Below are 15128 nucleotides of genomic sequence, written 5' to 3'. Positions count from 1 at the left end.
AGCAAGACAACAAGCTAACAGTACACAAATATCGGGTTACTAGAACTCTGGATCTGAAAAAAATACAATGAGTTGCATCATACTGAACTTGGGAGAACAATTTACTGTTCAATTACTGAGCATTAATTGATTTTAATTAACTCTACATTATTATTACGTTCGTTGCAGTGACAGAGAAGACAATATACAATCAAAATACAGTGAGTTAATCAACAATACTTATAATCTTGATGAATCATACAAAGAATCGTCGTCAAATAAAAAGATAATCTCAAAGTCACAATATATAATAATATCTTACAAAATCAATTTCGTGGGCAAGCAACTAAATTATTAATTTGATACCGGGTCAACAACGGGTCAACAAGGGAAAGCAATAAACTCCTTTGCCATAAACAAATTAATTAACATTCTCCGACTCATCCAGCAAGTATGTAGTTTTTTTCCAACATTTCCTTAATTTATTTTGTACCACATCATGGTATGAAACTAAATTAATTAATAAATTATAATAAAAATGATTCATTAAACTGAAAACTAGATTATGTCCACATAAAATATAAAGAAAAAAGCTTGCATAATCCCAATAGGCTTTTCCCAGCTCCACTTTGTTGTGAATCATCTGGTTTTAAGAACAGGAAAAGGTAATCTCACCATACTAACAAAGTGCTGCACCTATTATTTAAACAATCACCACAGACTTTAACTTTACTTAGGTCGTAGTCGGTTAATTAGCTTTCAGACCAGCCGATAGGATCTGTAGAAATGACATCGCTAAGCGATGTCCAAAATCCTAATATTTTTGATTTTCTTCTCAACTCTATGTTTAATCAACGCAGAAATATCGCAGTAAGTCTTAATATAATTGTATCTCTTTTATTATTTTTATATTTTTAGAACCAACGTTACTAAAACCGCAATAAAACGTAAATCATTAATCCCACTATTATACGATTCAACTTTAAACAACATAAATGTTACTAAAGTAGCAAATTGTGAGTGGTTAAGAGGGTATAAACACCAACGTCAACAATGCTTAGTAAGAAAAGGGCTCGAAAAAGTTTTAATAGCAACAAGAAAATTAATAATTTCGATTTGCCAACAAAGTTTTAAATACGACACTTGGAATTGTACTTACAGCAAAAATCAATTTAAGAAGATAAACAGAGAAACGGCGTTTCTACAATCACTTTCAGCGGCGGGTTTAATGTTCACCGTTACGGAAGCATGTTTAAACAAAAAATTGCAAAGATGTAAATGCGATGAGTCGAAAGAGTACTTCATTAAAGTACCTGATTATAAAAACTTCAGCGGATGTCAAGATAATACAAAAACAGGAAAAGTTTTAACGAAGAATTTTCTAATGGCTCAATATTCCGGGAAAAAAGCAACCACAGCAAATTTAAATGTCAAGTTTGGAATTAAAGTTGTTATGGAAAGTGTTAAAATCCACTGTAGATGTAGTACTTCAGTTTGTAAGTTAATTTTTGATCATAGATATTAAGTTTTGCATACATCAATTTATACTTTAATTTAAAACTTTATATTAACTCTAGGTTTTTTAAAATAAGTACTTTTTTAGTTTCTTGCAAAAATATATGTGAAAAACGACTACAACCTTTCAGTAACATCATGGAAAAATTAAAATTAGCGTATCACAACGCCATCAAGTTAAAAACGAAACATTTAACGTCTGGTTCAAAGTATAAATTACCGAAAGATAGATTACTGTACCTCAGTGATAGTTCAACCTTTTGTAACTCAACCGCTGGGAGGCGCTGTTTAGATGCAGAGAACTGTGCAACTTTGTGTTGCGGACGAGGATTCAATAGCAGAACTATTACAGTACGAAAAAAATGTAAATACAGACTTGGAGAATGCTGTTACAAAATAACCCACGAGATCTGTACTCAACAAGAATTTATTTATGAATGCAAATAATGTTTTTTTTTCAATTTATGTTGGTTAAAGTGTAATGAAAAAATTAATGATTTGAATGAGATGTAATTAATTTTATCATATAAATAAAAAGGTAATTTTTGTATTATCATGACAAATATGTTTATAAAGGTAGTTTAGAAATTAGAAGTATCTGGTGTTGTTTATAAGAAAAAAAATAAGTAAAAACGCAGTGCCAACTTTAAAATATTTGTGTGCCAAATCTTCAAATTTAGACGCACGCCTTTCCATCATTTGAAAATAAACTCTGTCTTAATATATATATATCCTGATTTCTTCTAAAAACATTATTGTTATATATATTTTAAAAAATTAACATTAAAGTATCAAAATTATATATTAATGGGATTATTTATGATTATGTCAATTAAAATGCAAATATGTAAAAGACTATGCTGATTAGAAGTATGTAGAATCACTGATTTTTGGAGAAAGATGTATCTTAGAAACTGTTCTAACCCAACCCAATTCAATCCAACCCAACCCAACTTAACCAGACATCTGGTCTTGTCGTGGAGGACCAAGTAATTGTAGGTTGAAGGCCGACGAACTAAAGGGCTCTTTCCTCAAATCTCCACGAGAAGACTGAATAGAGGCTTGATATTTATACCTTTCTTCTTCCCATCATGTATAATAATAATAATATAGATAATAGATTCAGTAATCTCCTAACATCTTTCCCCAATCTTTTTCCTCGTTGTCCAGGAGCTCAATGACTTCCAGATACTAATATACAGGGTGATTCGGGAGGAAATGGAAAGATTTTAAGGACATGTCTAGGAAGCTAAAATAAGCAAAATAAACCCATATGTTCAAATCCGATTTTCATTTGTTTGAGATATTTTGAACAATAATAATTTCAAAATTTATTACTAAACTAACAAACCAAAAAAACAAGTAGCATTAATTCACATTAAATTTTCGAAAACTCCACCACCCACTTCGATACACTTATTTGCGCGTTTATAAATGGATCTGGTAGCCAGTTTCAGTGAACGATGATTCGCTCTAATGAACGCCGCAGCATTAAGAATACGATCTAGTAGCGCATCCCTTGTGTCCACTTTCCTAGCATAAACTAAGGACTTCATCCATTCCCAAAGACAAAAATCTAGGGGAGTGAGGTCCGGTGATCTCGGTGGCCAAGGGTGCGGGCCTCCTCTGCCAATCCAGCGATCGCCGAAATGCGTATTTAGAAAATTCCTCACATTATTTGAATAATGAGGGGATGCTCCATCATGTTGGAAGATCATACGTTGTCGAATGTTCAAAGGTACATCGTCCAATATTTCCTCTAAATGGTCTTCCAAAAAATGTAAATAACCTTCCCCAGTAAGACGGCCATCCAACACAAAAGGACCAAACAACTGATCATTTAGAATGCCGCACCATACATTAATACTAAACCGATGTTGGAAATTGTGTTCTTGCGTGGCATGGGGATTTTCGTCCGACCATCGATGATTATTATGGTAATTGTTAATTCCATCTCGAGTAAATTGAGCTTCATCAGAAAATAATATGCATTTAAGTAATCTTTTGTTTTCACGAATCCATTGACAAAATTGTAGTCTTAATGGATAATCGCCTTCTTGAAGATTTTGTACTTTCTGCAAATGAAAAGCGTTTAAGCCTTGCCGCTTTAATGTTTTCCAAACCATTGTTTGTGGAATTTCAAATTGTATTGCCATGCGCCTTGTACTTATCCCTGGATTATTTTCTACAACATCCAGAATATTTTCTTCATGTTCCAAACTGAGCCCTTGCTGTTTTTCAGAAATAATGCTTGCACTTGGGAACATTCCACTTTCGCCAGCACGTGTAAAAACAGTTTGAAGCACTTGCCTATTAGAAATTCTTCGATTCGGAAAACGACGTCGATACTCTTCTACTGAACGAACAGTATTACCATTACAAAATCCATAAACAAACACCATATCTGCATATTCTCTATGACTGAAAATGTGAGGCATTTTTATTATTTCGTAACAATTACAACTATCACTTTAATTAACATTTTGTTTTATATACATATGTTTCAAATTGTCATATAGGATAACGTTGTCAAACATAACTTGATTAACTTTTTAAAAAGAAAAACCTAATTATCTCGGAAACAAATGAAAATCGGATTTGAACATATGGGCTTATTTTGCTTATTTTAGCTTCCTAGACATGTCCTTAAAATCTTTCCATTTCCTCCCGAATCACCCTGTATTTTGTCAGCCAAAATCCTTACTATGATTTTCTACCTTGCATATGGTAGACAGATGTGTTGTGCTAAAAGTAAGTATTCTAGTCACATATTCTGACATGGAGAGCTGATTATTAAGGGGCCTGAGTTATGGGTGAGCAGGCGGATTTCTGCGTGTTATCAGTTTTTATCCAATCATTTTTACCCATATCTTGCTTGGGTTTTGCAGACCTCGGAGTAACCAAGAACGAGTTCTTCTCCACTCTTAACTAACATTGATGTGAGCAATTTAATTCTCACATTAACAATAGGATGTCGAATAGAATTCATTTAGAATCTTGATAATTTATTTAATATAGAACAAAATTTAATGATAATAATCACGTTATTAATCATTAACCAATCACTAGGGAATCTTTCTACCTGTTGAGTGAACCTAATGGTGTTTTCTAATATTAAATCCATCGATCGATATCCATGCCGTTGTTTCAACACATCTTTCTGACTTTTAAGGGCGCAACAGGAAAAGGTTTGTTGGAAAATTGCCAATAAATTACACTCCTCATTCCAACGAAACTATTTTCTGCTAACCATTTTCTCACCAGAGATAAAGGTGATGTGAACGTTAAATTGGAATAGAATTTAGAATTTTTTTTGCAGGGTTTATTATCTCTTCTAAAGTACCAATTTATATCCAATAGATTCCTAATAAGTATTGACCCCAATATCTTTTAGAGCTTTTTATTTATTATGATTAAGTTCAACGAACTTTAAACGCAATGTTTTGTCTAAAATCATTTTTTTGTCTGCCAATAGAAATAAGTCGTTTATCGTAGTTTTTTTTTCGTTTATTTGAAATCCATCATCTAACACTTGACTGGTTTCGATAACATGATAAAGTCGGATCGAGAGATTCAAGAGAAGTGTATGAGGATTCATTGTAATTTGCCAGCTTTAAATCTGCAGTTGGTGCGATCGCATCAGTTTCAAAACGACCCGCGAGACCGCCCACATTGATCGATAAACGACGCCGGCGCGTTTTTCGTTCGAGAAGGCGTCGAGACGCCGACCAGTGCCGAAACGGCAGTGGCCTCGATATCCTGCAGGAACGTGGCTGCTCCTGCTACATTTTCGCGCCCTCATTACGCTATACTGAATCCTTTAAATAATTTTCTCTTCACCTCTATCTTTCAATAACAGCTGTAAAGATCTCCCTATTATTTAATTTGATTTTTTAATACAAAATTTTATTTTGATAAATCTTAAGAAAAAAATTTCTGGAAAAAGATGACTACTAAAGACGTCGTCCAGTTTTTTGACGCATGTCGCAAAAAGATCAAAGAAATCAAAAATAAATTGACCCAATACGATTATGCGAGGTTTTGAAAAAAAAATCGCGACTTTTTCCAGTTTCCTGGAGAAAGATTCTTCCGCGAAATATAAAATTCTCGGTGTGCTATAATCTTGAGGTGTCTAAAATAAGCTCCGAACTGAAATATGAAGGGCTTCCGCGTTTCAAATGATAATAAACACGGCGAGGTGTGAAAGAAAGAGTTCTTCTTTTTGTGAGTAAATGATTACACTTGGTAAGTATTAAATAATCTTTCTGAAATGAAGCGAAATTTATGATAATAATTTATTACTCAAGCTTGTCATGTATTATTTCTTGTCTCTTCAAGCATATTAATCTTCCCAAATGTAATAATTTAGTACTTAGAAGCTACGTCAAAACAAACCAACACATTCATAATACATACCTTATAAGGGTTGTTTCATGTTTATGATCACATAAAGTATAAAATTCGTAATAACCATATTGGTAATAAAACTAAAAGTAAATGAAATTGGAGTTGAATATTACAAATTCATTTTTGATGGTGATATAACCTTGATCCTAAATTTATAACAAATTCACCACAAAATTTGCTTGTACACTAAGTCATATTTTAGGTTCAAAAATTTTATTTCACTTCATTATTTTACACGAAGGTTAAAAATCTATTATTATTTTTGACAAAATGATGCCAAAAGATTTCATTCACTTATTCAGATCATAAATCTTTAGCGATAGAAATTTCTACATATTTTTAATATAATATTATCAATAAACTTTACGTTTCGGATACTCATTTAATGAAAACAAAGTTTTGACTGCAACTTCGACAGCTTCACCACAAACAGTTTGGTTCATAGTGAACCTAATTATAGTTTAACACAATTTCAATAATGACTTTATCCGTTTTAGACCCTCCGACCTAATAATTACGAACCATATTACCATTTTATTTCAAAATTCATTTTTAACTTAATAACGAAAACAAATTCTTTCGTTGAACGAAACGCTTTTTTATGCAAATTAAATTATATCGCAAAGTTTTCTTCTTGTTTATGGACCGTAAACAATTTGTTTTATTCTCACCCACTCAATTTGTCTACTTTAAAGTTGGATGTTGGTGTAAAAGATGGAAACTGTCTCGGAAAGCAATACACGTTCTCGATGTGGCTTTAGCTGTCATTTAGAATCAACTTTCTGTAAAGTTTCAAATTGGAAATGTTTTGAAATTCTGCACGGAATCAAATATATACGATAATAGCTAAAAAATAGCTAAATAGAAATTGCAAATAATTATTATTAAAGTTAAAGTGAAATAGTGGAAGTAACTGAGTACAGGGATTTAAAAAGTTTTGGGATTTCCGAACACGATTTTGTGTAATCCTGAAACATACGGTGGTGTTGGGGAAATAGAACACTGATGGATTAAGCACGAAATTTGTTCAGTCCAATCGGAAAAGATGGTGTTGGAATTGTTCCAGACTGGACGTCGCGTCTTTATTTCTTTATCTCACTTTCGAACTATTGCACGGAATCAAATATATACGATAATAGCTAAAAAAAATAGCTAAATAGAAATTGCAAATAATTATTATTAAAGTTAAAGTGAAATAGTGGAAGTAACTGAGTACAGGGATTTAAAAAGTTTTGGGATTTCCGGACACAATTTTGTGTAATCCTGAAATATACGGTGGTGTTGAGGAAATAGAACACTGATGGATTAAGCACGAAATTTGTTCAGTCCAATCGGAAAAGATGGTGTTGGAATTGTTCCAGACAGGACGTCGCGTCTTTATTTCTTTATCTCACTTTCGAACTATTGCACGGAATCAAATATATACGATAATAGCTAAAAAAATAGCTAAATAGAAATTGCAAATAATTATTATTAAAGTTAAAGTGAAATAGTGGAAGTAACTGAGTACAGGGATTTAAAAAGTTTTGGGATTTCCGAACACGATTTTGTGTAATCCTGAAATATACGGTGGTGTTGAGGAAATAGAACACTGATGGATTAAGCACGAAATTTGTTCAGTCCAATCGAAAAAGATGGTTCTGGAGTTGTTCTAGACTAGACGTCGCGCCTTTATTTCTTTATCTCACTTTCGAACTATGACGCATCTTCAAATTCGAGCATCTCCTTGGTTGTCCCCATTATTACTGTTCTGTTCCATTTCATCCCATCACCTCTCTAATATGTAATAAGTAATCCTCTCTCTATTTTCTCCCTCAAGTTCTCTCGTGCAATGCTTCTATGTATTTCGTTATATTTTGATGTTAATTTTTGACAGTTTAAAATGAAGGGAAATCAGTTTAGCGATTAAATCACTTGATTGTCTAAAGAATGAACTAACATTTTAACGCCTCTCTTAATAGCAGTGATGGGCGCTGGGTAAATACCCGGCGGGTAGGTATTTATATGGGTATTTACCCCGGTCCAGGGTAAATACCCAAGCAGTACATAGAAAAGTAAAAATATAACAGATTCGGACAAAAATGTAGAGGAACATGATGAAATGGGCGTTGGAGACGAGGAATTGTCAACGATCAAAGACGTATTATAATCAGGTAACCACTGCTCAGTCTTCCTTCTTGCGACGATGATCCGCCCATTTCCATTTGAGCTTTGCCACAATGTTGACCGCATCATTTACGCCAGTTCTTCTTCGTAGGTATTCATTCTCAGGGTTACACCCAGCATCGACCTCTTCATCTTTCTTTGCGTTACTTTGAGCTTCCTGGTAATGGCCACCGTTAATGTTAAAGTTTCGGAACCGTATGTCATAACCAAAGGAGGAAGTACGCATTGATTGAAAACAAAAGCTTTCAATCAATGCGTGCTTCCTCCTTTGGTTATGACATACTGTTCCGAAACTTTAACATTATAATATAATAATAATAATATACAAGAATATCGCTCATGAAGATGTCTCTAAGTTTCCTGTAGGCTGCCCATGCGAGTATCATCCTTCTGTTTAGTTCGCTTGTTTGATTATTATCTCTCGATACACGAACCTCATGGCCAAGATATACCGCTGCGATGCGAACCAACTGAGATGAGTACTTTAACAGCAATAGTGGAAAAGACAAGAAGAGATAGAGTTAGGAACAAAATTGTAAGAGAATTTTGTGGAATCGGAGATGTCATGAGATGTGCTAGGGGAAAATAAAAAAATTTAATGAATACTTCCAATGCAAGAAACCTGGCTGATTAAGACAGCAAGAGATCAAAGATTAGCTAGAAAGAGATCCCGGGAGACCAGGAAGTTGGATTTCCAGCTCTAATAAAACATCATGAATGATGCGTAAAAAACAGATTACAACCTGAATAAAAGAAGTAGAATAATAAGATCTTAAACGAACTACTTAATTTTCATCATGGATCTTGGAATCTTGGATTTGATGGAAGTGCAATATGACTAGAAAAGAATCAAACAACAAGAATTAATGAAGCACAAAAACTGAATTTAGTTATTAATATTAGACTTATACTCAATTCAGGACATTCAAAGTTGTTTTTCAAGCATTAAAGAAATCTTCTAAAGAAACTTTCTTGAAATATATGTCATAATACACTTTAAAGATAATAACACCAGAAATGTGTATAAATTTGTTAGACAGTTAAGACAAAGGCACAAAGCGCCCACAGCTCTATGCTGAGATGGAACAGGAAAAATAATATGTGAGAATGAAGTGAATGACATTTAGAAAAATTATTTCCAAAACCTATGAAGCATAGAAACTGATTTGGAAATAGACAGCAGTGCATCACACCAAAGAAAGGATAGTGTCATGGAACCTATATCAATCAGTGAGGTTCAAAACGCAATCACTACGTCAAAACATGGAAAGGCAATATTGATGTTAGAGCTTGGAACAAGATTTGTCCTAAATTTTGTTGCCTGACTCTTGCAGACGCCTCCTGTATATGTTCAGCATCAGTTTCATCTCTCCAAGACTATCAGAAATAAGGACTATATCGTCCGTGTAGCGCAAATTACTTAGGTATTGCCATCAATGTTTATACCTTTTTGGGTCAAATCCAGTTGTTTAAATGCACTCTCCAGGACTGTGATGAACAATTTGGGTTCAACATTATATCGCCTTGTCTTATCCCATGCCCAATGGGTATTCGGTCAGTACTTTCATGCAATTTTACCGTCAATGTAGCATTCTTGTAAATGTTATAAATAAGTTTGGTGTATCGATAATGGACTCTGCATTCTTGAAGTACTTGCAAAACTGCCATCAACTCAATTGGGTAAATACCCCCGGGTATATATCCAGGGAATTTTCCCTTGAAAATAAATACCCAGGTATTTTACAACACTGCTTAATAGTAAAAGAATCAATTGTAAATTTGTTGAGAATCTTGGGTGTATGTAGATTTGAAATTTGGGTGCTGTCCAAACAACAAAACGTTTAATTCAGCGGTTGTTCAAAATATTTTCATCGAAAGATTTGTGGGGTTAACATCTAATAAGTTGCGCATGTTTATGAATCAAATTTGAAAAGTGGAAAAAATATGGACTAGCTTCATGAAATAGTAGACGCCTTGGCACTTAACTTTATGGTTCTAGTGCCGAAATTTATTGACTTCCATTACGATTTGCGCCTTTAACATTAGAATCCGACGTTTAATCCTTTTAAATCTTTTTTGATAAAAGGAAATGTCGTTAATTTAAAAAAGTGTCTTGAACAAAAGGATTTCTGATAAAATAGGAAGGAAACTCATTGCGTTATGTACAAAGCGAGCCGGATTTAATCTCGGCGGTTTAAACCCTTGTTCAATAAAAGAAAAAAAGTGAAAAATCTATAAATGTGGGAGATGCTCAAGTGCACCGAAGCGACAAGTCAAGCGGTTTAAATAGTTTTTCAGGTGTGTGACGTTGGTTTTAACGTTCAAGTGACGTGAATGAAATGCAGGATGCGGGAGTTAGAAGCGAAACCTTGCGCTTTTCCATTTGGAATGCCATCAGAAATAACTTAAATGTATATATTTATAGAATTGTTGAATATACTTAAATTGAACGATTTCAATTTCATGTTTTGGTGCAAAATTTAATAAAAAACTAATTAAGTTAGTAAATTAAAAAATAATTTATGTTATAAATTTAAATGATTTTATTGTCATTTTTGTTTGAATTTTGTATTTTGCTTGGCAGACAAATTTTACGAAAATATTTATAGACTGTAGCAAGGTCGATTTAAACTATCTGTTGATATTCTAAATTTATAATATGAAAAGGTAAACAAACTGGAAAATATTTAGTGTTAAACTATCTTAGTTAATAAATTAAACAAAAAATTATCAGCTAATTACTAATATCCTATTTTATAATTGAAAATACCGAAAATATAAATCACGGTCGTGGCATAGTTACAAAATATTCAGCATTATTCATAATAATCGGCGAAGAGATAAACCCAATCGTAATCGTCTAATTATTTTTTATTGGCTTATCATTATGTCTAAACCAAAAACGACCGGATAGAACCAAAACCAGTCTCGCAATCATTCTCAATCACCTTGAAATGGAATCATAGAGTTACACACATTTATATGAAACCTTTTATCTAATTGTAAACTTTATATAATTTAACAATACAAGATAATATCTCCGGTCGAATATCGCAAAATGAATTACACCATTGTTTGTTCCTTTTGCAGTGGAATGATTCTGCAAACAAGATAATATATTAATAAATTTTCTGTAATGTTCTCGATTTGTGATAAATTTATAAATTGATATTAAGTACATGATAATAAAACGTTCTTATAAATATTGTCGTCACGTACTTTAAGACTTACGCACTCGTGTTCATTATAACAAAGCGGATTATTGATCGAAACAAATAATTTATTTTTAACAAATTTATCATTTAAAGCACTTTCGTATTCGCGTGATTGAAAAATGTTAAAAATTTAATAAATTGGGTAAGCTCCTTTTAGGTGCGAGTTTAAAAAGTAAGTAAATTTTAAATGAGGGCTAATATTACATTTTACGTTAAATTTTACCTATAAAGTAAAGGAATAGTAAATGCGCTCTCAACCAACCGGAGCATATCACAAAGTTCACCGATTTTATCGTGTTGGTTTCGTAAAGAGACGTTTTAATTCTATTTGGTGAACTACCTATGAGTAGTTAGTGCGTGAACACTGTCGAGTGTGGTTCGTGGCATATTAAAAAAATTGTTCATTAATTTAATTGTAGTAGACGAGAAAACAATAAAAGTTTTTAGTGAACGTTTTTGGTTTCAATCTAAAATTAATTAAAGGAAAATTGAGAATAATTGTGAATTTAACGAATTGAAGTGTAAGTAATTTTTGCATTTGTATCTCAATAACTACACTTGTTTTTTTTTAATTATTAGTTCATTAAAAAGTAGATGCTTTAATTGATAATTGATGATAAAATTATAAAGATGTATTATAAGATCATTTAAGCATCAATTTTTAAAGATAACCCAAGAAATCCTGATTTTATAGAAAATTTCGAATAATTTAAAAAAATTTTATCTCAAAAATTAAAAGAGATATTTGAAAGCGGTCTTCATCATTGACAAGTAGAGGGTGTAATTTATAATTGATGTCGATATCATAAAGAATTATCACGAATTCGATTTTACAGAAATTTCTTAAAATTTAGTTAAAAGTTTTATCTTTAAAACTAGACCAGATTTTTTAAAACGGATTATTCCATTAAAAAGTAGATGCTTTAATTGATAATTGATGATAAAATTATAAAGATGTATTATAAGATCATTTAAGCATCAATTTTTGAAGATAACCCAAGAAAACCTGATTTTATAGAAAATTTCGAATGATTTAAAAAAATTTTATCTCAAAAACTAAAAGAGATATTTGAAAGCGGTCTTCATCATTGACAAGTAGAGGGTTTAATTTATAATTGATGTCGATATCATAAAGAATTATCACGAATTCGATTTTACAGAAATTTCTTAAAATTGAGTTAAAAGTTTTATCTTTGAAACTAGACCAGATTTTTTAAAACGGATTATTCTATTAAAAAGTAGATGCTTTAATTGATAATTGATGATAAAATTATAAAGATGAATTATAAGATCATTTAAGCATCAATTTTTAAAGATAACCCAAAAAAACCTGATTTTATAGAAAATTTCGAATGATTTAAAAAAATTTTATCTCAAAAACTAAAAGAGATATTTGAAAGCGGTCTTCATCATTGACAAGTAGAGGGTTTAATTTATAATTGATGTCGATATCATAAAGAATTATCACGAATTAGATTTTACAGAAATTTCTTAAAATTTAGTTAAAAGTTTTATCTTTAAAACTAGACCAGATTTTTTAAAACGGATTATTCTATTAAAAAGTAGATGCTTTAATTGATAATTGATGATAAAATTATAAAGATGTATTATAAGATCATTTAAGCATCAATTTTTGAAGATAACCCAAGAAAACCTGATTTTATAGAAAATTTCGAATGATTTAAAAAAAATTTATCTCAAAAACTAAAAGAGATATTTGAAAGCGGTCTTCATTATTGACAAGTAGAGGGTTTAATTTATAATTGATGTCGATATCATAAAGAATTATCACGAATTCGATTTTACAGAAATTTCTTAAAATTTAGTTAAAAGTTTTATCTTTGAAACTAGACCAGATTTTTTAAAACGGATTATTCTATTAAAAAGTAGATGCTTTAATTGATAATTGATGATAAAATTATAAAGATGTATTATAAGATCATTTAAGCATCAATTTTTGAAGATAACCCAAGAAAACCTGATTTTATAGAAAATTTCGAATAATTTAAAAAAAATTTATCTCAAAAACTAAAAGAGATATTTGAAAGCGGTCTTCATCATTGACAAGTAGAGGGTTTAATTTATAATTGATGTCGATATCATAAAGAATTATCACGAATTCGATTTTACAGAAATTTCTTAAAATTTAGTTAAAAGTTTTATCTTTAAAACTAGACCAGATTTTTTAAAACGGATTATTCCATTAAAAAGTAGATGCTTTAATTGATAATTGATGATAAAATTATCAAGATGTATTATAAGATCATTTAAGCATCAATTTTTGAAGATAACCCAAGAAAACCTGATTTTATAGAAAATTTCGAATGACTTAAAAAAATTTTATCTCAAAAATTAAAAGAGATATTTGAAAGCGGTCTTCATCATTGACAAGTAGAGGGTTTAATTTATAATTGATGTCGATATCATAAAGAATTATCACGAATTCGATTTTACAGAAATTTCTTAAAATTTAGTTAAAAGGTTTATCTTTAAAACTAGACCAGATTTTTTAAAACGGATTATTCCATTACAAAGTAGATGCTTTAATTGATAATTGATGATAAAATCATAAAGATATATTATAAGATCATTTAAACATCAATCATTAAAGATAAACTTAAATCCTTAAAAAAATTTCGATTTATTTAAAAATTTGTATCTCAAAAACTAAAAGAGATTTTTAAAAACGGACTTCATCCTTGAAAATTTTGTGCGATTTTAGTTTATAATTGTATCTTAATTTTGTTTTTGATAGGCAATGTTACATATTGCATTTTTATCATTAAACATGAATTAATAATAACAAGGTTGAATGAAAAAAATCGTACACCGGGATATTTTAGGAACGAATTATTTTTGAAGTGCTAAAACTGGATTAAATTTACTAAAAAATGGCTTTTATTGCATCTTAATATCTTAATTACTTTGACAGATATGATTCTTTTAAGTAAGGTGTTAAATGAATATGCAGAGATGTACTAAAAAAATCATAACATCCAAAATTAGCGGAATAAAGGAATATTTTTTAACTGGATAAATATTAAATAAATTTGCTTTAAAATGCTTCTTATTTTATGATGATATCTCAATTCATTCTTGAGATACGGTTATACAAAATTGCATCTTAATGTAATTAACCGAGTTAATTTAAAATGTCGTATTATCGAAATATATAGGAACGAAAGAATTATTTTTGGTGCACATAAAATGGTTTTTATTTCAACTTAATATCTCAATCACTTTTTGAAATATTTTTATAAATTAGTGTGCAAAGATTTGTGTCACCCTTTTCCATTCCAATTAAAATCAATGTGTATTAGAGAGGGTTTGATTCTGTTTCGCAATGTGTTTTTGCGATCTGTGGAAGTCCCGAATTTCCGGGTTGTTCCAAATCATCTGCAGATTGTTCGAAATCACGTTTTCGATTGGTTCCTCGTCTATTTCTGACTCACTATAATATTATTACACTGCAATTTGAATCGTTTGAAGGTCAATCTTAAATCTTACAAATTATTTTATAGGGCATTGTGATAAGCACAGTGGACAATAAAATAATTCGACACTAAAATTTATTTAATTAGAACTTACATTTTAAGTAGTTTAATTAAATAATAATCACTTCTATAATTCTAATTTCGTTATTTCGTGTTAAATTGTTTTAATATACGATCATTCTTTAATTTGAAAAGGATGTGGCCAGTAATATTTCTTAATTTACAAATAAGTTACAGCTTCCGAGGTCGTTAAACCTTTATTTTTTTTTAAAACGTGCTTCGTGCGGATTTTAGTTAATCTTTATTAGATGTTTTTGAGAACAATGAGCTAAAATGAATATAATTATATTGA

General features: G+C 30.8%; 2 protein-coding genes and 1 long non-coding RNA gene across 20 annotated transcripts in view; 2 read left to right on the top strand and 1 right to left on the bottom strand.

The window, feature by feature from the left end:
* Positions 1-706: 706 nt before the first annotated feature.
* LOC111424875 (protein Wnt-9a-like) lies at positions 707-2178 on the top strand. The gene is made up of 3 exons (XM_023058593.2): positions 707-849; positions 898-1475; positions 1583-2178. Exons 1-3 carry the CDS (start codon positions 782-784, stop codon positions 1939-1941), a joined length of 1005 nt encoding a protein of 334 aa, XP_022914361.2. The 5' UTR covers positions 707-781; the 3' UTR covers positions 1942-2178.
* Positions 2179-5229: 3051 nt separating this feature from the next.
* Positions 5230-15128, top strand: part of LOC111424868 (Na[+]-driven anion exchanger 1) — a 34426-nt gene continuing 24527 nt past the window's right edge. For 16 of the 18 annotated variants that reach the window (XR_011640685.1, XR_011640684.1, XR_011640682.1 and 13 more), the window contains exon 1: positions 5230-5739. The gene's annotated coding sequence lies outside the window, so the exon portion shown is untranslated. Of the gene's footprint in view, positions 5740-11276; positions 11804-15128 lie in introns of those variants that run through there. The other 2 variants (XM_071196899.1, XM_071196896.1) reach the window with 1 other exon arrangement.
* LOC139430226 (uncharacterized) overlaps positions 10809-15128 on the bottom strand; it is a 34915-nt gene continuing 30595 nt past the window's right edge. The window contains exon 3 of the long non-coding RNA XR_011640686.1: positions 10809-11167. This is a non-coding gene — a long non-coding RNA (uncharacterized lncRNA). The remainder of the gene's footprint in view (positions 11168-15128) is intronic.

Source organism: Onthophagus taurus, chromosome 6 (genome assembly GCF_036711975.1).
Source record: "Onthophagus taurus isolate NC chromosome 6, IU_Otau_3.0, whole genome shotgun sequence".
Lineage (NCBI taxonomy): Eukaryota > Metazoa > Arthropoda > Insecta > Coleoptera > Scarabaeidae > Onthophagus > Onthophagus taurus.
This window is presented reverse-complemented; position numbering and strand designations above follow the sequence as displayed.

What these genes read in the sequence shown, in the direction of transcription:
- LOC111424875 (XM_023058593.2), top strand. Translation starts at nt 782, where the DNA reads ATGTCCAAAATCCTAATATTTTTGATTTTCTTCTCAACTCTATGTTTA. An exon ending in ATCAACGCAGAAATATCGCA is followed by an intron (nt 850 to 897) that starts GTAAGTCTTAAT and finishes TTATATTTTTAG; the next exon opens with AACCAACGTTACTAAAACCG. An exon ending in TAGATGTAGTACTTCAGTTT is followed by an intron (nt 1,476 to 1,582) that starts GTAAGTTAATTT and finishes GTACTTTTTTAG; the next exon opens with TTTCTTGCAAAAATATATGT.